We start from the raw sequence: 26412 nt of genomic DNA, 5'->3' as shown, positions 1-26412 counted from the left end.
CAGAGGCTCAAGGTAGGCTTCAGAGGCTGTAATCAACCTCCTCACTGGGCACATCGCAGCCTCAATATAGAATTCTACAACTGAAGGCAACAGTTGTATCAGAATGTATCAGAACTGCTTCAGTAATGTCTCAACTCTGAACTCACATGACCATGTCAAAGGTATTGAACGTTTCCCCATTGGACAACCCCTCCATACACAGATAATCCTAGCGCCATCTCTTTGCAACAGACTTGGAAACAAGTCACTGATCCTTCAGCCTCACCAACTCCCTCCTCACCCACCCACTGACCGACAACACCAGGGCAGCAGCTTCACCAGAACATTCAAAAACACCGTCAGTGGGAGACCAACTACTAGAGGGCACATTTGGATGGGTGGTAAACGCTGGCCTTGCCAGCAATGCCTGATCAATGTTTAAAGGAATGAGCTTAATAGGCCCATGGTGTATATATCAACACGGAACATAGGACACTACAGCACAAAAATAGGCCCTTTGGCCCACAATGTCTGTGCCGGACATGATGCCAAGACCATCACAGCTACCTGCACGAGATACATATCCCTCCATTCTCCACACACCCATATGCCTATCATACACCAACAATGTATCTGCCTCCATCACCCCCCCCCCCCCCACCCCCAGCGCATTCCAGGCACCCACCACTATCTGTGTAACAAAAACTTGCCCCAAACATCCGCTTTAAATTTTGCCCCTCTCACCTTAAAGTTATGCCCTCTAGTTTTTGATATTTCTATCCTATGAAAAACTCTCATAACGTTATATATGTTTCTATACTTCTATCAGGTGGACAAAACTTTCCGATACATTCCGGAAGATGTCGTACCTGAATGAGATACACTTCCTCTCGCCCGCTGTACCAGACTTCAAACCTCCTCACATCCCCTTTCACGTTCTCGGTGATGCCAACTGCATTCATCTGCCAAGTGAAATAGAACAGAGAGCATCGTTACTGTCCAGGAAAGGGTCTCCACATTGGTCTTGTATCGATAGTTTTCGGTGTGGGAACCACCATGGGAAGAGGCAAATGATAAATCCCAATGGTCTGGCACTGAATCAGAAATATTTGGCTGCATTAGTTGAGTAAAGTTTAAAGAGATTTGGTATGTCACTAAATACTCTAACAAGCTTCCACAGTGCACGGTAAAAGTATCCTGACAGGTTGCATCTTGGCCTGGCACGTCGATGGGAATGCACAGGTACGCAAGAAACTGCAGAGAGAGGTGGACCCAGCCCGGTCCATCACAGGCACAGCCCTTTCCGCCAAAGTTCTTAAGAGATAATGGTGCCCAATTGTTGCGGGAAGTTACATAGAAACATGGGAACATTTTCCCCAGTGGTTCTCCAGCTCCTGATCAAAATCCTATTATAACCAATTGAGCCCACGTCATGCAAATAGTGCCGCCTAATTCATCACGTGTCATGTATCCTATTCACATTATGGAAACACACGCTATAGTAGAAAGACCTGTAGATAGTTTAGACTTTCAAGGCCAAATTTCGAACATTTTGACATAATGTTGTGGAGTGGTACACCGTAGAAACAGCCCCTTCATTCCACTGTCCACAACGACTATTGCAATAATCTTTTCCAAACCCCTGCACCACCATTAGGCCCATGTTCTTCCATGGTTTTGTCCTCGTTGAAAGTCTCGTGGATCTTTTATATCCACCTGAGGCATAACCTTGTAAACAAGGGAGGACAGAACAGTACTGGGATCTTCAGGTCTAGGAACTCAGTGCTTTCTCTGGAATGGGACTTGAATCAAGAGTCACATTTGAGGCAGGCTGTCTCACCGTCCGATAGACTTCAGAGATACTGTGTGGAAACAAGCCCTTTGGGTGACCGACTCCATGCCGACCTGCGATCACCTCATACACTAACACTATCCTACACACGAGGGAGAACTTTATTGAATCCAATTAACCTACAAGCCTGCACATTTTTGGAGTGTGGAGCACCCAGAGAAAACCTACGGGGAGAACATGCAAACTCCATACAGACAGTACCAGTGGTTAGGATTGAACCTGGGTCTCTGGTGCTGTGATGCAGCAACTCTACTGCTGTGCTGCCCATAATTGACTGATTTTACATTGCAGCACTGGAGATCAACAAACATGTATAAGATTGGGTTGTCCAGCTTACTTTCAAGAAATGTTTGAAGCTGTAGGAGGGTGCTTTGTCGTATCCATCTCCATGTTCTTCTCGCTTCTTGCAGAACACAAGGGCAGTCTCATGAAGGAAGAGATGGCGTTGCATGGGTTTGAAGCGGGCAAGGTCTTTTACTTTGATGGGACCTTTCTTGTGATTTATCCAGACATTGAACGAGCCCTGCATCAACACTGGCCCAAACTCCTCCAGGTTTCCCTGAGTCAGAAGAGGACACACTCAATTAATTTTGCTTTGACCTTTTTTCTGACAAGTACAGTATATTTACATTGAGGGATGCACCACCACTTGGTTTGGCAACCGTTCTCCCCATAAACATAAAAAAATGCAGAGAGGTGTGAACACAGTCCAATACATCAGCAAAACTATCCTCCCTCCCAAATCTCCATCTATCTTCACGCTACCTCTGGAAAGCAGCCAACATAATCCATGTACACTCACTCATACCACATTCATTCCCTCCTCTCCCCTTCTCCCATCAGAACAAAGATACAAAAGCTTGAAAGCACGTACCACCAAATTCAAGGATGTTCTTGTCCACTGTTACCAGACTCTTGAACAGACCTCCCACATGCAAAGGATGTATTCCTGATCTTCCAACTACCTCAAGCAGGCCTTTGCACTTTTTTAATCTGCACTTTCTCTGAAGCTATACCACTGTTCTGCAATCTGGTATTTTTCTCTTTAAGCTACCTGTTGCACATGTGTTTGGTTCGATTGTTAGTTTAGTTTATTGTCACGTGTACCAAGGTACAGTGAAATGTTTTTACTCATTGAACTCATTGATTGTAACCACGTGTGGTATGATTTGACTGGATAGCACGTAAACAAGGTTTTTCACTGTATCTCAGTACATGTGACAATAAATAAAGATGAATATTTATTCATGCATTTCAATAAAGAGCGCTGACAAAATATACAGCTTCAAACATTTATCTCCATCGTTAAGTACTATGTATACTTCTGTTCTCCATGTATCGTTTACTAAAAGTTCACAACCTGATTAATTAGTTGCCCTCCACTCTGGCCCTGTTGAGGTTACATTCCGACAGAATCTCCAAGCTCATGTTGTATTCTTCACAAAGGCATGAACTGGAGCAAATATAATCCATCAAACAAGTGTCCTCACCATCAAACAGGTGAGCACAGACTTGTCATAGATCATCGAACAGTACAACACAAGAACAGACTTTGCCACCTGCATAGTCAATGCTGACTACCATGCAAAAATTAAACAAACCCCATTTGCCCGCATATCGTGTGCGTTCCTCCCTTCCCTGCCCGTACGTATACATGTCCAAATGCCTCCTAAACTTACTGTTGTGTCTGCTTCCACCATTTCCCCAAGCAGCTCCTGCCACACTCTGTGTAACAAATTTGCCTCGTAAATATCCTTTACACTTTCCCTCTCTCACCTCCAGTATTTGATATTCAAGAGGAAGATTCTGATGATCTCGGTCTCTCATAACTTTGGAAATTTCTGTCAGGTCTCCCCTCAACCTCCAGTGCTCCAGATAAAACAATCCAGGTTTGTCCAACTACTTATAGTTAATAATCTCAAATCCAGGCAGCATTCTGCTAAACGTTTTCAGCACCCTCTCCAAAACCTCCACATGCTTCCTGTAATGGGATGACCAAAACCGCACCAAAGTTCTACACAACTGCAGTGTGAATTTCCAATGATTGGTCCACTCTGGAACAACTCTGAGAACAGAAGCAGCAACTGGGAGTAAATCAACCTTATCCCAAACCATGAATCGTACAGGACAATAGACAATAGGTGCAGGAGGAGGCCATTCAGCCCTTCACATTCAATGTGATCATGGCTGATCATTCCCAATCAGTACCCCGTTCCTGCCTTCTCCCCATACCCCCTGACTCCTCTATCCTTAAGAACTCTATCTAGCTCTCTCTTGAATGCATTCAGAGAATTGGCCTCCACTACCTTCTGAGGCAGAGAATTCCACAGATTCACAACTTTGACTAAAAAAGTTTTTCCTCATCTCAGTTCTAAATGGCCGACCCCTTATTCTTAAACTGTGGCCCCTTGTTCTGGACTCCCCCAACATTGGGAACATGTTTCCTGCCTCTAACATGTCCAACCCCTTAATAATCTTATACGTTTCGATAAGATCTCCTCTTATCCTTCTAAATTCCATTGTATACAAGCCTGGTCGCTCCAGTCTTTCAACATATGACAGTCCCGCCATTCCGGGAATTAACCTAGTAAACCTACGCTGCACGCCCTCAATAGCACAAATATCCTTCCTCAAATTTGGAGACCAAAACTGCACACAGTACTCCAGGTGCGGTCTCACTAGGGCCCTGTACAACTGCAGAAGGACAGGAGAGGCAGAGGCCCAGGGAGACTGGCATGAGGTTAAGTGGGAAAGAAGCTTCTCGTACATTGCCCACGTCCTGTGAAGCTCGATGTTTCTACGCTAGTGTCATTGACGAATCAAGGTTCCAACACATCAACCATCTTCAACACATCGAGTAGCTGGTGATGGGTTAACATATGGAGTTGGTGATGGGTTAACATATGGAGTTGGTGATGAAGTGAATGATCAACTGGTAGATGGAGTAACTGATGAATTAGTGCAAAGAGGAACTGCAAGAAACTACAGAGAATTGTGGATGCAGTACAGACCATTGACTCCATCTAAACTTCGCATTGCCTCGGAAAGGTCACCAGCACAATCAAGAATGCGTCTCACCCTGGCCACTCTCTCTTCACCCTCTCCATCAGGCAAGAGGAACAGGAGTGTGAAAGCCACATACCTCCAAATTCAAGGACAGTTTCTTCCCAGCTGTAATCAAAAACTGAACCACTTGCAACAACTAAAGAGCAGCCCGAGCTACTATCGACGTCATTAGAGATCCTCGGACTATCTTTAATCGGTCTTACTGGAATAAAAATATTATTCCCTTTATCAAGTACCTGCACACTGTGGATGGCCCAATTATAATCATGTAGTGTCTTTCTGCTGACTGGTTAGCACACAACAAAAGCTTTACACTGTACCTCAGTACACGTGACAATAAACTAAACTAAACTAAACTAAAACTAGATGGAGCATCGCCCAGAGAAAACATCTGCACATGGGTTAATGTGCTCTGGGGGCAAGGTGTAATTCAATTATAACATCTCCATTATCATGCTTTATACAATTGCCTGTATTATGGGTACAAAAGTGTAATGACATTGGATTTCTTTTCATGGACAAATACAAAGGGCAAGTCGTAGTTGCCCGGACAGATGCTTACGTTATATCCCGTTATGGCAATCTGGTGCATGGAATCGTTGACTGACTTTAGCAAGTTCAGCATGGCTGCCAGAGCCTCCTGCAACTCCTGGGTTCCGTCACTGTCTCCACTGAACTTCAGTAACTCCTGCCAGAACACACAAAGTGGTGTATCAGTAATCTAGTGAGTGTACATCCACAGCACTCCCACCCACCTGTAAACCATTTTATTGTCATATGTCCCGAGCAGAACAATGAAATCCTTACTTGCAGCTGCACAACTAAATTTGTAAACATAGTACTCTGCAAACAATATCATAAATGAAGAAAAAGTGAGAGGAAACTGGAGCACCCGGAGGAAGCCCACGCGGTCACAGGGAGAACATGCAAACCCCACACCGACAGCACCCAAGGTCAGGATCGAACCCGGGTCTCTGGTGCTGTGAGGCAGCAGCTCTACCTGCTGTGCCACGGCACCGCGCTTAGTCGGACATGGAGCACAGTTAGAGCACATTACCAGCTGTGCAAACAACCCAAGGTCTAACGGAACGGTGGAACAACACTTCTGCTCCAGTCATCCATCTTGTTTCCCCACCACTCTCCTTTGCAATGTCAGGTAATGCTCTCTGTGTGTGCCATATTATTTGACCAGGAATACGTCGCCATTATATGGCATTATATATGCCATTATATCGTCATTATATGACCAGAATTACACCGCCACAACCTACCTTCAGCAGCAGCTGGTACTTTGTGAGTCGCTGGATGGGCTTCAGTAGGTACGAGTCCAGTCTGAGCTTGTGACCCAGCTTACGCTGGCATTCCTGGGGAAGATCCACAGGAGAGGAAGAGCTGGAGTATTGAGCAAAGCTGAGATAGAACGAGAGAGATACAGCAAGGGAACAGGCCCTTCGGCCCATCCGGTCTGTGCCAGCCATCAGCAATCACCCATCCACACTAATCTCATCCAGTTTCTTATCCCCATGTCCTCATTAATTCTACCAGATTCTCCCTCTCGACTGCACTCAAAGGACACAAAGTGCTGGAGTAACTCAGCGGGTCAGGCAGCATCTCAGGAGAATATGGATAGGTGACGTTTCGGGTCAGGACCTTTAAAAATCCAGCTTTACTTCAGCACTATGCACGATTCCAGCATCTGCAATAACTTGTGTCTATAATCAAGGGGCAATTTACAGAGGCCAGTTATCTTAGAAAACCACACGTCTTTGGGATGTGGGAGGAAACCATAGCACCTGGAGGAAACCCACTTGGTCACAAGGAGAACGTACAAACTCCACAGGTCGCAAGGGAGCAAGCATTTTAATCAGATCTAGGCTGGGATTTCTTATTTAAATCAGAGGATTTGGGAAAGTGGTTTACAAGATTATGATAGTCAGCAGGAAGGTTCTATTTCCTGTAGCAGGCAGGTCAGTACCACAAAATGTAGATATAAAGATATCAAGGGGTATTTGGGACTTTAGACTTTAGAGATACAGCAGTGAAATTGGCCCTTCAGCTCACTAAGCCCACGCCGACAAGCAATCACCCGGTATACTAGCACTGTCCTAAGCATTACGGGGAATTGACAATCTTACCGAAGCCAATTAACCTACAAACCTGTACATCTTTGTAATGTGGGAGGAAATGGGAACATCCAGAGAAAACCTATGCGGTCACAGGGAATGCACAAACTCCGAAAAGACAGCACCCGCAGTCAGGATCAAACCCGGGTCTCTGGTGCTGTATGCAGTAGCTCTACTGCTGCGCCACCATGCTACCTTCATTTCATCTGGAGTGAGTGGAGCGTCTGGAACACATGGTCCAAACCAGGAGGCCAAGGCAACGAGTTAATCGCTGCACCCCGGAAGACCATATACCATGAATTTGGAATTGGAGAGTTCCTGATTAGCTGTTATGGACACGATGGACCGAATGGCCTCTTCATATGCCATCAATTTCTATGACAGTAACATGTCTCAAAAAACTATCAACTGTCTCCCCAATGTTGTACATGCTGTAAAACAGTAGGACATGCCCTTCAAATCTCCCTGCAGCCACTTCACAATTGCACCACGCAGTTTATTGGGTCAGTGCAGGTAACAGTTTTTGACGATCGACTACCTGGAAGAAGGGGCAGTCCGAACATCGCCTCCAAAGGTCCTCAGAGCGCGGTTTGTTCTGGCAATACTTCACATACATTTGGAAGTTTTCCCTCTGAAGAGCAGAGTGAAGAATATTCACGTGAAACCATACAGTGGACTGGCACCTAAAGGCAGGTCCAAGGAGTGGACCGTGTGAAGATTGTACGTACCCTTTCAAGGAAGCAGAATCCTACTCTCTCCGGCATTGCAATGCAGTTTTGAAGGTCATTGAGGAAAATTCTGGTGAAGATATTAACTGTTAATAAGAGCAATTTCACCCGAGCAACGGCCTGGTGCAGAACTCGAGGAGCGACGGATGAAGGTGTACCTGCTGTGAAAATCATAGATCTCCGACATGTTGCCAAACAAGACCTTCTTCTTGTTCTCCAACATGGAAGTCATCAGAAATACCATGGCTGGGTTGTCCATTTCTGCTTGGTAACCCTGAAATTCACAGATTAAACCCACTGTAATCACAGAGACTGAGGTCCCGAGGATGTAAGTCCTGCGCGTTTCTAACCAGTTTCACATTGGACCCTAAGCCCAAGTTCAAGTCTAACATCAACACGCAAAGGTCCTCGACATGTTTCTCATGGTGTGAACAGGTCAGCAAACTGCACTTTGCAAGTTCCTCCAACCATAAATCCTTTTGCAAGACAAGAATTAGTTTTCCCCATGCTCTCTTCTACATGAATAGCTTCAAACTTTATTCACCCACAGCCAAAAATGTTCAGACATTTGTACTATGTGGCCCATATTTTTAGATAGCACAATAAACAAATTAATGATTCTGTCAAAAAGATTCTGAGTTTTTGTAAAATTGGATTTTGGAATTGCAATTTATAATTAAAACACTAAATAAAAATCAAATTAAATCATTGAAAACAAAATTAAAGCATGAACTAAAAGATTTTCGGATCAAAGATAGACACAAAGTGTTGGGGTAACTCAGTGGGTCAATCAGCATCTCTGGAGAACATGGATAGGTGACGTTTTGGGTACAGATCCTTCTTTAGACTCAAGTCTGAAAACTTGAAAACTTGAGTCTGAAGAAGTGACCTGCCCCAAAACGTCACAATCCATTTTATCGTGATAGGCTGTCTGATCCACTGAGTTATTCCAGCACGTTGTGTCCATCTTTGGTATAGGCCCTCATCTCCCCTGTTTCATCAGACAACAGGTACCGAAGTGTGAAAACGCACACCTCCAGATTCAGGTGTACCCAACTGATATCAGGCAACTGAACCATCCTATCACCAACTGGAGCGTGGTCCTGAGATACCATTTGCCTCATTGGTGACCCTTGGACTATACTTAATCGAACTTTACCTTTCATTAAACGTTATTCCCTGTATCATGTATCTATGCACTATGGCCAGCTTGATTGTAATCATGTTTAGTCTTTCAGCTGACTGGTTAGCATGCAGCAAAAAGCTTTTCACTATACCTCGGTACACATGACAATAAACTAAACTGAACAAAACTAAACTAAATTAGTATCTACAGTTACTTGTTATTACTTTTAAGATTTTTGGACCACTTCATAGTCCAAATTCAATTCTTCATGGACCAATTTTGTGTGTCGGCTGGCAATTAGGAAGCAGTGAGCTAAAATTTCAGGCTCTGTAGTGTGGTTGACTATGTAGCCAGGACAATTAACACCCATTACCTGACACAGCTGACTGCGGCATTTCAAGCCTGTGTAAGATTACTATCCCTCCTTTCCCTTCTGCTCTGGGTTTATGCAAGTCATAGTCATAGGCCAATACAGCACGCAAACAGGCCATTCTGCCCACCTTGTCCCTGCTGACACGCAGGGTCCCATTTGCCTGCATTTGACCCATGTCCCTCTACCTATTCATCTATCTGTCCAAATGTCTTTCAAAAGTCGCAATTGTATCCACTTCTATAGCTTCCTCTGACAGCTCAATCCAAATACAGACTGCCCTGTGAATGAAACAATTGCCCCCGGAGATCCTTCTTAAATCTCTCCCCTCTCACCCTTTCCCCAATAGTTTTAAAATCCTCTACCCTGAGAACAAAAACTGTGCCTTCATTTTATCCATGAGCCTAGTGATCTTGTGCACCTCAACAAAGTCATCCCTCAGCCTCTGACACTCCAAATGCTATCCAACTGCTTATAACTGAAGCCTGCATGCCCAGGTAACATCCTGGTAATTCTCTGCACCCTCTCCAAATGAAGGACATCCTTCCTAGAAATGGGTGACCAGATCTGCAAGTGTGGTCTCACCGATGATGTACAACTTTTTCATGATGACTGCGGAATGTTTCTCGATGACAATTACTACACAAAGCATCCGTCAGGGATGGTCAATGACAAGTCAACATAAGGTTGTTCAGACGTTACCTGTAGAACACTGCTCAGCTCCTCGACATACAGCCGTTCGGTGTCTATCAGCTCATTGATGACGTGTCTGTAAAGCAAAGAATCCACAAGTCCATCAATCACCATTTCTACAGTGCAGGATCAATCCTGTTGCAAAATATCTTTGCCACTTTACAGTGGTCAAGGAAGTGTTCTACATGAGCAGAATGGTTTACATTACCAAGTCTCAAGAAGAGACCAGACCCAAAACATCACCTGTCCATTCCCTCCACAGATGCTGCCTGGCCTGCTGAGTTCTTCCAGCACTTTGTGTGTGCTCAAAGATTCCTGCATCTGCATCCTCGTGTTTCTACCTATCCCTTGCCAAGCTTTGCCCTGCCCTCACCTCTTCTGCGGCTTTCTCTCCCCTACTCCATAAGTCTGATAAACGTCTCAACCCAAAACGGGGCCTGTCCATTGCCTCCGCAGATACTGCCTGTATCTGTAGTTGTATGACTATATCTCTATCACTGTTATGCTACAATGCTGTAATACACTCTGCACTCTAGCATTTTTTTCTTTTCACTCTACCTGTTGTACCTGTGAGATATGTCTACCTGTGGAGACATAGGGGTCTGAAGAAAGGCCCTGATCCGAAACGTCACCTATCCGTGTTCCCCAGAGGTGCTGCCTGACCCATTGAGTTACTCCAACACTTTGTGTCTTTTTATTGTACATGTGCATGGTTTGATTGTATTCTTCTATAGTATGATGTGATGTAATTTTGAATAGCAGGCAAATAAATCTTTTCACTGTATCTTGATACACATGGCAATGATAAACCGTCACCAATAACAATATGATGTGTTGCAACGTTTACAGGCTCTTACCCTTTCAGGATTGCCAAGCTGCCTTCACTGTCGTGTGTTAATGAATGGAGGGAATTCCTTACTTGGCTGACTTCATGCATGACCTCAATCTGTAGATGGGAGGGAAAGCGAGAGATCCAGTTTCATTCAACGTCATTCCCTCTCACTGCATCACACATCACCAGGGTCACCTCATTATCACACCTCTTGTTATCTCTTGTGATAATCCTCTTGTTATCACACATTCCCCAGCCAACAATGGGCCATTGTGGGCTCCACCCCTCCTGAGGTCATCCGTTACCAGCCCTGATTTGTTCTGTCCTTTGCTCGTCACCAGTTTATTCCCCACCCCCAATTTTACTTTCAGTCTACAGAAGGGTTCCGACCCGAAACGTCACCTACACCTTTTGTCCAGAGATGCTGCCTGACCCGCGGAGTTACTCCAGCACCCTGTGTTCATGTTCTCCAGAGATGCTGCCTGACCCGCTGAGTTACTCCAGCACTTTGTGTCTGTCTGGCTCCTTCCTCCACTCAGTGAGATATGTCTTCAGGTAAACTCTCTCTCCAAAAAGGCCTGACACTGCTAATGAACCTTGACTTCAATTAAAATCCACATGCCCAGCTATATTCAAGATGACCACTCCACCATAAGTACTTCTTTGTGTGTGAAGAACTTTAAGATTTTCCGAAATACGGGAACCACCTCCTGCACTACCATGGGCATTTTCTAACTGTCTATTTCAGCACCACTGTGTTTTTTGGAGCAACCTTTGTCTTTTCATGACTTGTAGAATTAATGTCTAATTGATGTTGTTGTGGGTTGTCCAAGTCTATGTGCGTGTGATGCTGCTGTAACCAAGATGTTCATTGCACCTGTACCTCATTGTACCTGTGTACATGACAATACACTTGACTTGACTCTCTAGGGTGTCCATGAGATTCCATTGAGGTTGCAGTGCTGTACATAAAGTGCGGTGTCAGGGAACCGCACGCTGTTAAAACAGTCACAACCCCTTCACCAATTACCTTCCTTATGCTTTGTGGCTTTCTGGAGCTCCGTTTTCCGTATAATGGAATGTCAAACGGGAACCTTGAAACAGGACTCGACTCCGCACCTGGGAAATAAACACATGGAGTTGAAAAGGTCCTGTCACAACTCCCCACTCATCACCCCATCCCTCCCCTCCTCCTTTCTCAACCTGACCTCTAACACCATCGATCTTCCCACCTTAAGATCTCCACAGAGCCCATTACTTAGAGACCACCTTCCCAATCCCTTTCCCATCCTCCTCCTTCCATACCCAACCTTCCCTATTGCCCTCACCATCTCTTTCACCCTTCTACCAACTCTCCATGAAACTGGGTGCCTCTTCCAGAAGCTCGGACCTACTCTCCTGTACCTGCACCTTCCCATGTCCCAGAGGGCACAGTGGAAGAGTTGCTGTCTTACAGCGCCAGAGACCTAGGTTCGATCCTGACTATGGGTGAGATCTGTACAGTGTTTGCACATTCTCCCTGTGACAGTGTGGGTTTTCTCCGGGTGCTCCGGGTTCCTCCCACACTCCAAAGACATACAGATTTGTCGGTTGATTGGCTTCTGTGAATTGTAAAGTGTCCCTAGCGTGTAGGATAGTATTGGTTGGTGCAGACTCAGTGGGACGAAGGACCTGTTTTCACACTGTATCTCTAAAATGTAAAGTCTAATCTATCAGGGCAGCATGAAATGTGACAGAGGCACTCATTGGAGTTTAAAGGAAACATCAGTCTATTTACAAGTTAACATCTTGCTCTGTAGCTCTGCATCTTACAGTAGGTGAGACTCCATCTACACCACACTACCTCGGGAAAGCACCCAACATAATCGAGGACCACTCACACGCCAGGCCTTTGCTCTCCCCCCCCTCTCCTGTTGTCATGGAATCATGTAGCACAGAAACAGGCTCTTCTGTTCAACTCACTCATGCTGACCAAGATGCCCATGCTGATCAAGATGCCCATTTAAGCTAGTCCCATTTGCCCAAAAAAGAGAGAAAAGCTTGAAAGCACGTAATACCAGTTTCAAGAATAGTTTCTTCCCCACAGTTAACAGACTTTTGAATGGACCTCTCAAATGCTAAGGATGAATTCCTGATATCCCAACCTACCTCGTTGAGTCTTTTGCATTCTTTCCTACCTGCACTTTCTCTGTAACTGAAACACTATATTCTGCACTCTATTTATTTTCTCTTTTACACTACCTGTTGTACTCATGTTTGGTGTGATTTTCCTGGATAGCTCAACCAACAACGCTTTTCACTGTATCTCAGCAAACATGACAATAATAACCCAATACCAATCCACCAGTAATTCTGGGCAGTGAGGAAGTGGAGCAAAAGTATTTTGCAACAACAATTCCAACTGGACTTTCATTTGGGCGAATTAACATTAGCATTACATAAATCGCACCGAAACAATGATCCAGAAATCAAACCCATTCCAGGTGTATGAAAACAGAAAGAATGCCTCTCCTTATTAATTATGGATGTTGAGTTAGGTAAATAATAGGTGGCACTTTAAGACTCAAGCTATTTGGGGTGAGATCATATTACGCAGCAATTGTCAGTGACACCACTGTCGATGAGTCTATAGATTGTGTGTGTGGTTCAGTCCACAGTAGCATTCACTCATATTGTGTTTCTGCAGTCAGAGTAAAACAGAGCCCGTGATCAAGGTGGCACAGTGGTGCAGCTGGTAGAGCTGCTGCCTCACAGCGCCAGACACCCGGGTTTGATCCTGACTTCGGCTGCTATCTATGTGGAGTTTGCGCATTCTCCCTGTGACCGTGTGGATTTCCTCCGGTTTCCTCCCACATCCCAAAGATGTGTGGGTTTGTAGCTTTAATTAGCCTCCGTAAATTGCCCCTAGTGTAAGGGGTGGATGAGAAAGCAGGATAGCATAGAACTAGTGTGAACAGATGATTGATGGTCGATGTGGACTCAGTGGGCTGGAGGTCCTGTTTCCATGCTGTACCTCTGAACTAAACTAAACCAAACAACACATCCACGATTGTAATTCGTACAACTTTAACTCCTTTATAGTATTTTATTATGAACTGGACGGTGGTCATTCAGCCCATCAATTACATGTTGGCTCCCATAGGTTCTAAGTCATAGGGGCAGAATTAGGCCATTTGGCCCATCAAGTCTACTCCGCCATTCAATCATGGCTGGTCTATCTTTCCCTCTCAATCCCATTCTCCTGCCTTTTCCCCATAACCCCTGACACCCTTACTTTCTACACTGTCTTTCTTAAGGTGCATCCTTTTATTCTGAGGCTATGCCCTCTCCCAGCAATCTCATTCTCTTCCTAATCTCTCACCAAAATTTTCAAGCATCCACCTACACCAGGAGTAATTTACAACAGCACACTAACCTATCAGAGTGAACATGGTATGTGGGAGGAAACTGGAGTGCCTGGAGGAAACACACACATTTGCAGGAAGAGCATGCAAACTCCACACAGACAACACCCCAGATCGTTTTTGAACCCGGGTCTCTGAAGGCATGAGGTAGAAGCTCTACCTGCCATCCATCAAAAGGGACTTCATTGACTAAAAAGTATTTGGGCCATCAAGAAGTGGTGAAAGGTGCTACAAAAATACAAATGTTTCATAACGAAGCAAGTCAAGAGACTCTCATGTGATATATACCAACAACTGAACAATGAAATTCCTTCTTGCAGCAGCATAACAGGCCTGAAAACTCAATGCACATAGATAATATATAATAGACAAAAATTAAATCAATTAATAACTCCAATACTAATGCAAAAAAAAGCCCTTAGACCATAGTGCAACCAAAGACAGTGCGTAGAGGATCATAGTTGCTGAGGTTAGCATTGTGCAGAGTTCAAGAGCCTGATGGTTGTTGGGAAGAAGCTGTTCTTGAGCCTGATGGTCACGGTTTTCAGACTCCTGAACCTTCTTCTCAATGGTAGCAGTGAGATGAGAGCGTGGCCAGGGTGGTGTGGGTCGTTGGTCAGTGAGATGAGAGCGTGGCCAGGGTGGTGTGGGTCGGTGGTCAGGAAGACGAGAGTGTGGCCAGGGTGGTGTGGGTCATTGGTCAGTGAGATGAGAGCGTGGCCAGGGTGATGTGGGTCGTTGGTCAGTGAGATGAGAGTGTGGCCAGGGTGGTGTGGGTCTTTGATGATATTGACTGCCCTTTTTTGAGGCAGCGCCTCCTGTGTATCCCTTCGATGGTGGGGAGGTCAGTACCCATGATGGACTGGGCCGTGTCCACCCCTATCTGTGTTCTCCTTTGCTCCTGGGTTTTCAGTTGCTGGAGCAGGTCGTGATGCAACCAGTCAGCATGTTCTCCAGCGGACACCTGTTGAAGTTCCTCAAACTTGTACGGAAGTAGAGGCGTTGATGTACCATCAGTACGTGCAGCATAGTCATGATGGAACAAAACCACCCACGGTGAATGTTTCCAGCCCATCCTCCAGAGCCCACCCACACACAGTCTCCCAATAAAAACATACAACGAAGCACTGACTTCAGAAAGGGGAAATCTGGAGACCACATATTGGTTTTCATTGATGGGTTGGTGGTGGAGAGAGTCAGCAGCTTCATAATACTGGCTGTTAATATCTCAAACGACTTACCCTGGACCCAGGACACTGATGTACTCAAAAAGAAAGCGTGAGGTTTAAAGAACTTTGGTATGTCTCTGGATACTTTCACAAACCTCTACAGATGCACTGGAGAAAGCATCATGACAGGTTGCATCATGTCCTGTGTACAGCAATTCCAATGCACAGGAACACAAGAAGACTCAGACCAGTCTATCACGGGCACAGCCCTCCCCACCATCGAAAGCATCTACACCAGTTGCTACCTCAAGAAGGCAGCCTCTATCAAGGATCCCCACCATCCGTGACGTACCCTTTTCTCACTGCTACCATTGGGCAGGAGGCCTAGGAGCCTGAAGTCCCACACCACCAGGTTCAGGAACAGCTACTTTCCTGTAACTATCAGGTTCTTTATCCGACCCGCACAGCCCTAATGCTACCTCGACAACGGAACACTATGCACCACCTCTTCCACAACCATCGACTTGTGTTTTCTATTTTATGTATTTGCATGAATGTCATATGATTTGCACAGTTTTTTCTTATGGAAATTTATGTGCAATTTATGTATAATTTATATCTCTGTGTGCAGTCTGTGATGCTGCTGCCAGTAAGACTTTCACTGTACATGTACCTCACTGTAGCTGAGCGTGTGACCCTAAACTCGACGTGACAAGGGTATTGTGTGCAATTTTGCACCCATATCTGAGGAAGGATGTGCTGGCATTAGAGAGGGCTCAGAGGAGGTTTATGAGAATGATCCCAGGGATGATTGAGTTAATGTATGATGAGAGTTTGATGGCTCTGGGCCTGTACTCGCTGGAATTTAGAAGGAGGGGGGGGTGTCATTGAACCTGACTGAATAGTGAAGCACCTGGATCGAGTGGATGTGGAGAGGATGTTTCCACAAGTGGGAGAGTCTAGTACCAGAGGCCCCAGCCTCATAATAAAAGGACGAACCTTTGGAAAGGAGATGAGGAGGAATTTCTTTAGTCAGAGGGTGGTGCATCTGTGGAATTCATTGCCGCAGACAGCTGTGGAGGCCAAGTCAATGGATATTTTTAAGGCAGAGTTTGACAGATTCTTGTTTAGTAAGGGTGTCAAGGGTTGTGGCGTGAAGGCAGGAGAATGGGGTTGAGAGGGAAAGATCCGAATGGTGGAGATCCGGCTTGATAGGCTGATTGGCCTAATTCTGCTCCTATGACTTGAACGTATGACAATGGCGGTACCTTGCTTGGGTGTGAACAAGGGGCTCTTCACGGTGTCTGGCCGGGGAGCCACGGGCTGTACCGGTCGAACGTGTTGGACCGCCAGCTTCTTGAGAGATGTCTGCCGCTGCTCAAACATCGCGTACACGTTGTCGAGCTTCTCGTGAACCACCTTTATTTGCGCCTGTAAAGGGGATTATCAACAACAGACAGCGTGAAGCAACAAGTGAAAACTACACTGAGATCCGTGGCTTTAAGCTAGACTCTCGGACTAGCTGTAATTGGACTTTATCTTGCACTAAAGGTTATTACCTTTATCCAGTATCTATACACTGTGGGCAGCTTGATTGTAATCATGTATTGTCTTTCCGCAGACTGGGTATCACGTAACAAAATGCTTTTCACTGTACCTCACTCAGTACAATAAATAAGCTGCTATTACTAATGAATTTCTTTGAGAATCTCTAAAAATACAATCCAAAATTTTCCCTGGAGCTTTTCTGGTTTAGTTTAGTTTAGAGATACAGCGTGGAAACAGGCCCTTCGGCCCACCGAGTTTGCGTCGACCAGCAATCACTAATAATCCAGTGCTATCCAATGCACTGGGGACAATTTACAGAAGCCAATTAACCTACAAACGTGCACGTCTTTGGAATGTGGGAGGAAACTTGGAGCACCTGGAGAAAACCCACGCGGTCATGGGGAGAAAGTACAAACTCCAGACCGACAGCACCCATGGTCAGGATCGAACCCAGGGTTCAGTGGCAGGGAACGAAGGGAGAGGTTTACAGAATGCTGCCTGGATTATGGGGTATTAGCTACAAGCTGAAGTTCGACAGACTCGGATCGTTTTCTCTGGAGCGTCGGAGGCTGAGGGGAGACCTGATAAAGTTTATAACTACAGGCGGCAAAGATAGAGTAGACAGCCAGAACCCCTTTCCCAGGATGGAAATGTCAAGGACGAGAGGGCGTAGCTTTAGAGGGGCAAAATTTAAAGGAGATGTGCGGGGTTAAGTCTTTTGTTTTACACAGTGAGTGACGAAGCCTGGAATGTGCTGCCAGGGGTGGTAGTGGAGGCATGAAAGTAGCTTTTAGATAGGCACGTGGATATGCTGGGAATGGAGGGACATGGATCATGTGCAGGCAGAGGAGATTAGTTTAACCTGGTGTCATGTTCGGCACGGAATAGTGTGGGCCAAAGGGCCTGTTCCTGTGCTGTTCTGTTCTATGTGTTCCAAAGAGAATTTAAGAATTCTCTATTTCCATTTGACTTCACGTCCCCCCCTACAAGCGGCAGATGGAACCAACGTTAGTAAAGGTACAGTTTATCACAATGTAAGATTGCGTTTTATTTGACATCATGTTTGGCATGGACATTGTGACATGAATGGCCTGTGGGGTGTTGTACTGTGTTCTAAAGGATCAGATCTTCCAGAACGATAAAAAGAAAGCAATGGGTTAAATTTTGTCACTGGGTTATCAAATTTGCCATTCGATTTTTGCCATTTACTTCATATTAACAATGCTCGATTTATAAGCTGCTGGAGACTTTGTCTTTGCAGCTCAGACCCCTGGAGATCCTGGGACTGCGGTGAATAACACAGCCAACAGTCTGTCCCTGAGCCAAAGAGAGTCACGTGACGTGATTAAAGAGAAACTAACATGAACTGAGAACAGGAAGAGAAGTAAAGAGAGAGAAAGAAAGATTGGATAACAGAGAGTGATATGGATAAAAGCAAAAGGTCGAAAAAATGTCAAATCTGAAACTTTGATTTTTAAAAACCTCGAAGTAGAGTAACAAGAAGAATAAACCTGCAGGGCGACACAGTGGCGCAGCGGTAGAGTCGATGCCTCACAGCGCCAGAGTCCCGGGTTTGATCTTGACTACGGGTGCTGCCTGTGTGGAATTTGCACATTCTCCCTGTACCCGTGTGGGTTTTCTCTGATTGCTCCGGTTTCCTCCCAAGTCCTAAAGACGTGCGAGTTTGTAGGTTAATTGACTTCGGCAAAATTGTAAATTGTCCCTAGTGTTTAGAATAGTGTATGAGGTGATCGTAGGTCAGCATGGACTCAGTGGGCCGAAGGGCTTGTTTCCACATCCTATCTCTAAAGTCTAAAGTAAAGGTACAATTACCTCACTCTTGGCACGTGACATGGACAATTAACGTGCAAATCCACCACGTTCTCAAAAACATGGAAAGCCTGGAATGGGAATATGGTGACCACTGGCATTTGACCTCCAAATACTACCAGGGCTGCCCCATATTCAACGGCCCATGGCAGGGACAGGGAAGTCAAAGCACAACAGACTGATGTGCTTATGACAATCACAACCAGCGCAGGCAATGACTTGCATGCACATGCACACACAGACTCACCTGCATACAGACACGTGCACACAGACATGCACACACACAGACGAACGCACACACAGACGCGCACAAAGTCACGCACACATACACAACATAGACACACACACAGACAGACAGGCACACAGACAAGTACACGTGGACACACGTGGACACGCATGGACACACGTGGACACGCATGCACACACGCAGACAGTCACGCAGACAGGCACGCAGACAGACAGGCACGCAGACAGACACACAGGCAACCACACAGACAGACACGCAGGTTGCAGGTGTTGCTCAGCGGAGCCAAGGGACATGTTAAACCTGGAACCGCCAAATCCTATCAGCCGGGGGCGATTTGGCTACAAGACGTATTTTTAACTCGGAGCGTGGGCGTCAGTGACAGTCACCGGCCCATCCCATCTCGCAGAACTGGAAGCTGCCTCTCAGGGTAAAGTTCAACAATAGTTGGTGCAGGAGATTCATGTACAGGAGAAAGGAGTGCAGGATGGAGCAGTGAATCCACAGAAGAGTGTGGGTGCATGAGATAGTGACAGTGAGTGTGAAAACAAGTGAATGAGAGAGACAAAGAGTGTGTGAGTGAGAGTGAGTGAATGAAACTGTGAGGGACAGGGAGAGAGAGAGAGGGAGAGAGGGAGGGAGGGAGAGGAGGAGATGGAGACAGATATGGAGACGGAGGGGCAGAGATGGAGGGGCAGAGGGAGAGGGACAGAGGGAGGGGGACAGAGGGAGGGGGACAGAGGGAGGGGGACAGAGGGAGGGGGACAGAGGGAGGGGGACAGAGGGAGGGGGACAGAGGGAGGGGGACAGAGGGAGGGGGACAGAGGGGGAGGGACAGAGGGGGAGGGAAAGAGGGGGAGGGAAAGAGGGGGAGGGAAAGAGGGGGAGGGAAAGAGGGGGAGGGAAAGAGGGGGAGGGAAAGAGGGGGAGGGAAAGAGGGGGAGGGAAAGAGGGGGAGGGAAAGAGGGGGAGGGAAAGAGGGGGAGGGAAAGAGGGGGAGGGAAAGAGGGGGAGGGAAAGAGGGAGGGGTAGGGACAGAGAGGGGGAGGGACAGAGAGGGGGACAGAGAGAGAGGGATAGAGACAAAGTGAGAGAGAGAGACTGGTAGTGGGATAACGAGAGGCCAAGGTTAAAGGGGTACAGCTGAGAGAGAGGTAGGTGTCAATGATCAGGAACATTCCACCATGAATCACCCCGGTAGATATTGATCCCTATTGCTGGAACTCTACAACACAGATGGTCAGTGTTAAATACCTTATTGAGAGTTGTAAGGATGTCTCCAAAGTCATTGAACAATTCTTCGGTGTCACTCTGCAGGTAGCCTCTGGAGTTTTCCAGAAACTTGTCGATCTCCTGTAGAGCTTGCTTGGCGCCCTGCTGCGACTGGCACTTGTCCATGGGCTGGGAAGCCAGGAGATAGGCTCCCTCGTCACACCACTGCAGTACCTGTGGGAACAACACATCAGCACAGCTTCAAAGCCCTCCGTCAGTCCTCCCCTCTACTCTCACAACACACCAGTTGCTCTGAGAAGCCCTACATTGAATGATCATTCTTCTAGATGGGAGATGCAGTGCGGAAACTGGCCATTCGGCCCACTGTGCTAACCAGCAATCACCCCGTACACTAACACTATCTTACATACTACGGTTAATTTACAATTTTACCAAAGCCAATGACCTTAATTACGTCTTTCGAGTGTGGGATGAAACCAAGAGTACCCAGGGATAATCCACGTGTTCACAGGGAGAACGTGCAAACTCCATACAGACAGTACCTGCAGTCAGGATCAAACCCGGACCTCTGACGCTGTAAGACAGCAACTCTACTGCTGCACCACTGTGCCGAATGGATCTAATTTATAGTATTATCCAATTTTAGCTAACCACCAACAACCACCACTTTCCTCATGCCTCTTTCCCCCCTCTCATCTCTGTGCCCCACCTGGACTTGCATACATTTCTCCCTTTCACCTTCCCCCCATTCCCTTCCACCTACATTCATATCTTCCGGCTTCACATTTTGTGCTTGTTCTCTCCTTATCTCACACTTTTTGTCTTTTCATTTCTGGCCTTTGTCCACCCATCTGCTTATTAACCCCCCCTCCCAAACATCCACCTATCACTTGCCAGGCTTTGTCCTGCCCCTCCTTTCTTCCAGCTTTCTCCCTCCCCCTACAATCAGTCTGAAGAAGGGTCCCAACCCGGAACGCCACCTATCCATGTACTCCAGAGATGCCGCCTGAGCTGCTGAGTTCCTCCAGCACTTTGCGTCTGCTTTTGTGAATCAGCATCTGAGGTGCCTGGTGTCGACATTGGATGGATTTAACTTACTTAAGATATACAGCACGGAAACACACCTTTTGGCACACGAACTCCATGCCGACCATCAATCATCCATTCACACTAGCTCGATGCTATTCCACTTTTTTACCCACTCCCTGCACACTAAGGGCAATTTTACAGAGACTTACAAACCCGCATGACTTTGGGACGGCGGAGGAAACCGAAGCTCCTGGGTGCTCTGGTTTCTTCCCACACTCCAAAGACGTTTGTGTTTGTAGGTTAATTGGCTTCTGTAAATCGCCCCTAGTGTGGTCGGCATGGACTTGGTGGGCCAAAGGGCCTGTTTCCATGCTGTATCTCTAAACTAAACTAAAAGATGTTGAGTATTTCCAGCATTTAGCTATGACTCCAAGCTCAGCACGTACAGTCTTTTTTTTCCCACGGTAGAGGATTTAGCAAAATAGAGTGCATAGGCTTAAGGTAAGAGGGGAGAGACTTCAGAGGGGCTCAGGGGCAACTTTTTCCATTCAGATGGTAGTCGTATCTGATCTGAGCCTAACCATCTTGGTCAGCACAGACCTGATGGACCGAAGGGCCTGTTTCCGTGCTGTACGGCTATACCCTGACCAGCCAAAACATTATGACCTGATGAGCCAAAACATTATGACCACCTGACTAATATGCTGTTGGTCTTCTGTGTGCAGCCCCATACGCAGCAGGGTGTGATGCACTGTTATTGTGACACATTCCACCCGTGACTACCATTAAAATATTCTGTGGTTTGTCCCACAGTAGATCTTCTGTCAGTTCGGACCAAACGGGATAGCCTTCGTTGCCCCTCGCGCATCAATGAGCCTTGGGCGCCCAACACCCAGTTGCCGGTTTGTCCCTCCTCGGACCACTGTCGGTAGGTACTCGCCAATGCTGACCGGGAGCACCCCACAAGCCTTGCCAGTTCAGAGATGCTCTGACCCAGTCGTCTGGCCATAACAATTTGGCCCTTGTCAAAGTCGCTCAGGTCTTTACACCTGCCTATTTCTCCTGCATCCAACACATCAACATCAAGAACTGACTGTTCACTTGCTGCCTAATATATCCCGCCCCTTGACAGGTGCCATTGTAACAAGATAGCCAATGTTTTATTCACTTCGCCTGTCAGTGGTCATAATGTTTTGGCTGATCAGTGTATGACTTGAAGTGTAATCATGTATAGTCTTTCTGCTGACTGGTTAGCATGCAACAAAAGCTTTTTATTGTATCTCGGTACATGTGACATTAAATTAAACTAAGTGTTGTAGCAGCTTCTGTCACAAATTGAGGCGTCAAGAAATGCCAATTTTGGCGCTAGTAAATTTCAAGGAAATGTAACCCGAGTCTGGAAATAGGTCCTGCCCAAAACGTCACCGGTCCTTGTCGTCCAGAGATGCTGCCTGGCCCGCTGAGTTACCCCAGCACTTTGTAGTTTCTTTAACCCGACCACTGCTCGGCTCAAATTGGAGCAACAGCACCTCATATTCCGTTTGCGCGTCTGACAACTCAACCGTATGAATATTGATTCCTCTAATGCCAAGTAACCCTTCCATTCCCTCTCCCTCCGTCCTTCCTCTACCCTCATGTCTCATACTAGTTTAACGGTCGTCCAGTGGTGTCTCACTGTCTGTATTACTCGTTACCACGTACCCCACTGCCAGCAATGAACCATTACGGGCTCCCCCTTTCCTTGATCATCGTTGCTGGCTTTGATTTGTCCTTTTGCATACCTTTCATTCATTTGTTCTATGTACCTTTTCACATCTCTTGGTTCCTTCTCCACTGACTCTCAGTCTGAAGAAGGGTCTCGACCCGAAATGTCATTTACTGCGTTTCTCCAGAGATGCTGCCCGACCTGCTGAGTTACTCCAGCTTTTTGTGTCTATCTTCAGTGTTCGCTTACCTGCTGCAACAGGATGTGTAATTCCAGTGATTTGTTCAGCCTGAAGTATTTGTTCCCCATGTCGTCGAGCAGGTCCTTGCAGAAGTGGCGCAGTTCACTGCACTTCTCACAGATTAAATCTTCCGCATAGTGGTGATCAGAGATCAATGCATCGCCCTGCAAGATCAGGGCCTGGGCACTCCCAATCAATTCCTGGAAAAGTCACACCGTTCAGTTTGAGTGTCGTTCAAAATAACTTGGGTCGATGATTCAATGTAGGCACTATTTTTGCCCTTTCTGTTATTAGCTTTTTGAAAGCTAATCAAATAGTCCCATATGCCTGCCCTCATAGAGGATAGAACACTACAGCACAGTACAACAGGCACTTAGGCCCAGGAACATTGTGGGTTGAAGGGCCTCTCTGTTCCAACCTGTTCTACATTCGAAAAGGGCAGGCAATATCTGAGCCGAACAAGATGCCCAGTTAAGTTCTTACCTGCCGACATCTCCCTCCATTCCCTGCACTTCCATATGCTTATTTAAAAGCCTCTTAAACACCACCGTAGGATCACTGAATTCTCAATGATTTGCCAAGTCCATTAGTAGCATTTAAAAACTTTTATTCAAACACGACAGTTATACGGTATCAGAGCAAAGCATTAAAATATCTGCAGATCTTAACTAACACCTGAACACATCATAACCAACAAAACAAAGAAACTATGGAACCAGGGCCGTCTTAACGCATGAGCCTGATGGGCACTTGCCCGGGGGCCCACGAGCATAGGGGCCCCATGCTGATCTGTGTATGTTAAGTGACTTGCAATAAATAAATACTACTTTAAAAATGTAGGTTCAATAAGTGCTTTTTTCGCAACATTTTCGGTCCCTAAGTGTTTTTTTCGCAACATTTTCCATCCCTAAGTGCTTCTCACAGCGATCTGTTTCGCAACAATTAGCTCCCTAAGTGCTTTGCTTTTCCATCCCTAAGTGCTTCTCACAGCGATCTGTAAGTGCTTTTCGCAACAATGTAGCACCCTAAGTCCATCGCTAAGTGCTTTTCGGTAAGTGCTTTTCGCCGGCACGACAGGGGGGGGAGGCTGGTAGGGAAAGGGGGGTGGGGAGAGTAACGGTGGGGGCGACGGGGAGGGTGGGAGGAGGAGAGAGTGGGGGTGGGAGGAGGCAGAGTGGGACTGGGGAGGGGGACAGCAAGGGCGGGGGTTGGTGGTGGGGGGGGAAGAGAGAGTGGGGGAAATGGGGGTGCTGGGGAAAGGGGGGTGGCGGAGAGTAACAGTTGGTCTTCAAGCCAATAATAAAGCAATTCTCTGCAAAGAAATGCCGCAAATGCTTGTTATAATAAGAAATTCGTAGTAATTTCATACTGTGACATCTAATCTGTATGGCTTACGGAGTATTATTGTGTTTTTCAAGCCTCGTGTATTGTTCAAATGTTTATCATGTTGATTAGTTGTTGCTGTACAGCATGTTTTTAATGTTTCAACACCGATTTTGTTGGAAGTGCCAATAAAATAAATAAATGTTTAATTTTATCGACCATTTACATTTTTATTCCTGTGAGTAGTTGTCGTAGGGGCCCCAGTACACTGCTTTGCCCGGGGCCCATAATGCTGTAAAGACGGCCCTGATATGGAACTGTAAGTAAAGGACTGAAGACTGAACATGATGAGACAAAAGACACTGGACAAACACTTTTGCAGAACAGACACAGAGTGCACTGCTGAAAAACAGGCTTCCTTGTCAATATATGGTTATTGATGCACTTTGAATACAGCTATCTAGGATGAGAGCCGCAGGGGTTAAATTGCTGTGCAGCCAGCTAACGTCATTGTTCACAGCTAATCGTAGAAATGTCTGTCCAAGACGTAACAGAGACAGAGCTTTTGCAGTCCTCTATCTTATCAGAAACAACAATTATGGGAGTCTCACACTTTGTAACGTGCAGGCTCCCACAACCACTATCGTATCTGCCTCCACCACCACCCCTGGCAGCATGTTCCAGGCCCCCCACAACCCTCTGCCTCCCGCACCCGAGTGGTGTTGGAGAGGGACTGTGCGCTGTCCACGGGCACCCTGGGGGATATCCAGGACCGCTGGGCACCGCGGGGGATTGGATACACCCTGGACAGGGATTGTAATATGGTTGCATAATAATTTCATTTGGTATATTTGTTTGTATTGTATTCTGGTGGTGGGTTCTGTTTTGTTTTAGTGTATTGTTAATATTGTTTTTAAATAATTGAATACATTTTTTGATAATATTTTTTAAAAACTACCTTCTGCGTAAAAAACATGACTCACATATGTCCTTTAGACTTTGCCGCTTTCACCTTAAAGCTAGGCCCTCTAGTATTTGACATTTCCACTCTGGGAATAAGGTTCTGACTGTCTACCCAATCTATGCCTCTCATAATTTTAAAACTCCCATCAGCTCTCCCCTCAGCAACCAGCCTTCGAGAGGAAACAATCCAAGTTTGCCCAACCTCTCCCTGTAACTAATACCCCCATATCCAGGCAGCATCTTGGTAAACCTCCTCTGCACTATCTCCAAAGCCTTCACATCCTTCCTTTAATGGGGCGACCAGAACTATATGAAATTTCCAAATTAAACGAATATCATCTACCTGCATATGGTCGACATCCCTCCATTACCTGCTGTAGGTGTGCATGTCCAAATGCTCCTAAAACCTGCAGTTGTGTCTGCTTCAACCATTTCCCCAAGGAATGTCTGCCACACTATGTGCAACAAATTTGCATCGTAAATGTCTTTTAAACTTTTCCCCTGTCACCTCAAGTATTTGACAGTTTCATTCTGGGAGAGAGACTCTTGATTTTCTCTCATAAATTTATAAACTTCCATCAGGTCTCCCCTCAACCTCCGATGCTCCAGAGAAAACAATCCAAGTTTGTACAAAATGCTGGAGTAACTCAGTGGGTCGGGCAGCATCTCTGGAGGTCTCGGGTCAGAATCCTTCCTCAAACCCTTCAGTCTGAAGAAGGGTTCCGACCCAAAACGTCACCTATTCTTTTTCTCCAGAGATGCTGCCTCACCCACTGAGTTCCTCCAGCATTTTGTGTCTATCTTCGGTATAAAATAACATCTGCAGTTTCTTCCTGCACACCTATATAGTTAATAATCTCTAATATTACATCTCCCTTTATATAATATCTCATAATATAATATTATAATATAATCTCCTTATAGTTAATATCTCTAATCATATCATATCATATA

General features: G+C 46.0%; 1 protein-coding gene across 4 annotated transcripts in view; it reads right to left on the bottom strand.

Moving 5' to 3' along the window:
* mcf2a (MCF.2 cell line derived transforming sequence a) overlaps positions 1 to 26412 on the bottom strand; it is an 81442-nt gene that overhangs the window by 13638 nt on the left and 41392 nt on the right. For all 4 annotated transcript variants that reach the window (XM_078412219.1, XM_078412218.1, XM_078412220.1 and 1 more), the window contains 13 exons: positions 23181 to 23372; positions 20219 to 20410; positions 16611 to 16773; positions 11800 to 11888; positions 10795 to 10883; positions 9947 to 10013; positions 7907 to 8022; positions 7749 to 7818; positions 7559 to 7651; positions 6169 to 6261; positions 5460 to 5585; positions 2169 to 2390; positions 849 to 941 (listed from right to left, as the gene is read on the bottom strand). In XM_078412219.1, coding sequence (XP_078268345.1) covers positions 849 to 941; positions 2169 to 2390; positions 5460 to 5585; positions 6169 to 6261; positions 7559 to 7651; positions 7749 to 7818; positions 7907 to 8022; positions 9947 to 10013; positions 10795 to 10883; positions 11800 to 11888; positions 16611 to 16773; positions 20219 to 20410; positions 23181 to 23372 — 1605 coding nt within the window. The remainder of the gene's footprint in view (positions 1 to 848; positions 942 to 2168; positions 2391 to 5459; positions 5586 to 6168; positions 6262 to 7558; positions 7652 to 7748; positions 7819 to 7906; positions 8023 to 9946; positions 10014 to 10794; positions 10884 to 11799; positions 11889 to 16610; positions 16774 to 20218; positions 20411 to 23180; positions 23373 to 26412) is intronic.

This window comes from Rhinoraja longicauda, chromosome 15 (genome assembly GCF_053455715.1).
Source record: "Rhinoraja longicauda isolate Sanriku21f chromosome 15, sRhiLon1.1, whole genome shotgun sequence".
Taxonomy (NCBI): Eukaryota; Metazoa; Chordata; class Chondrichthyes; order Rajiformes; family Arhynchobatidae; genus Rhinoraja; species Rhinoraja longicauda.
The sequence above is the reverse complement of the archived record's forward strand: the minus strand, read 5'-3'. Positions and strand labels throughout refer to the sequence as shown.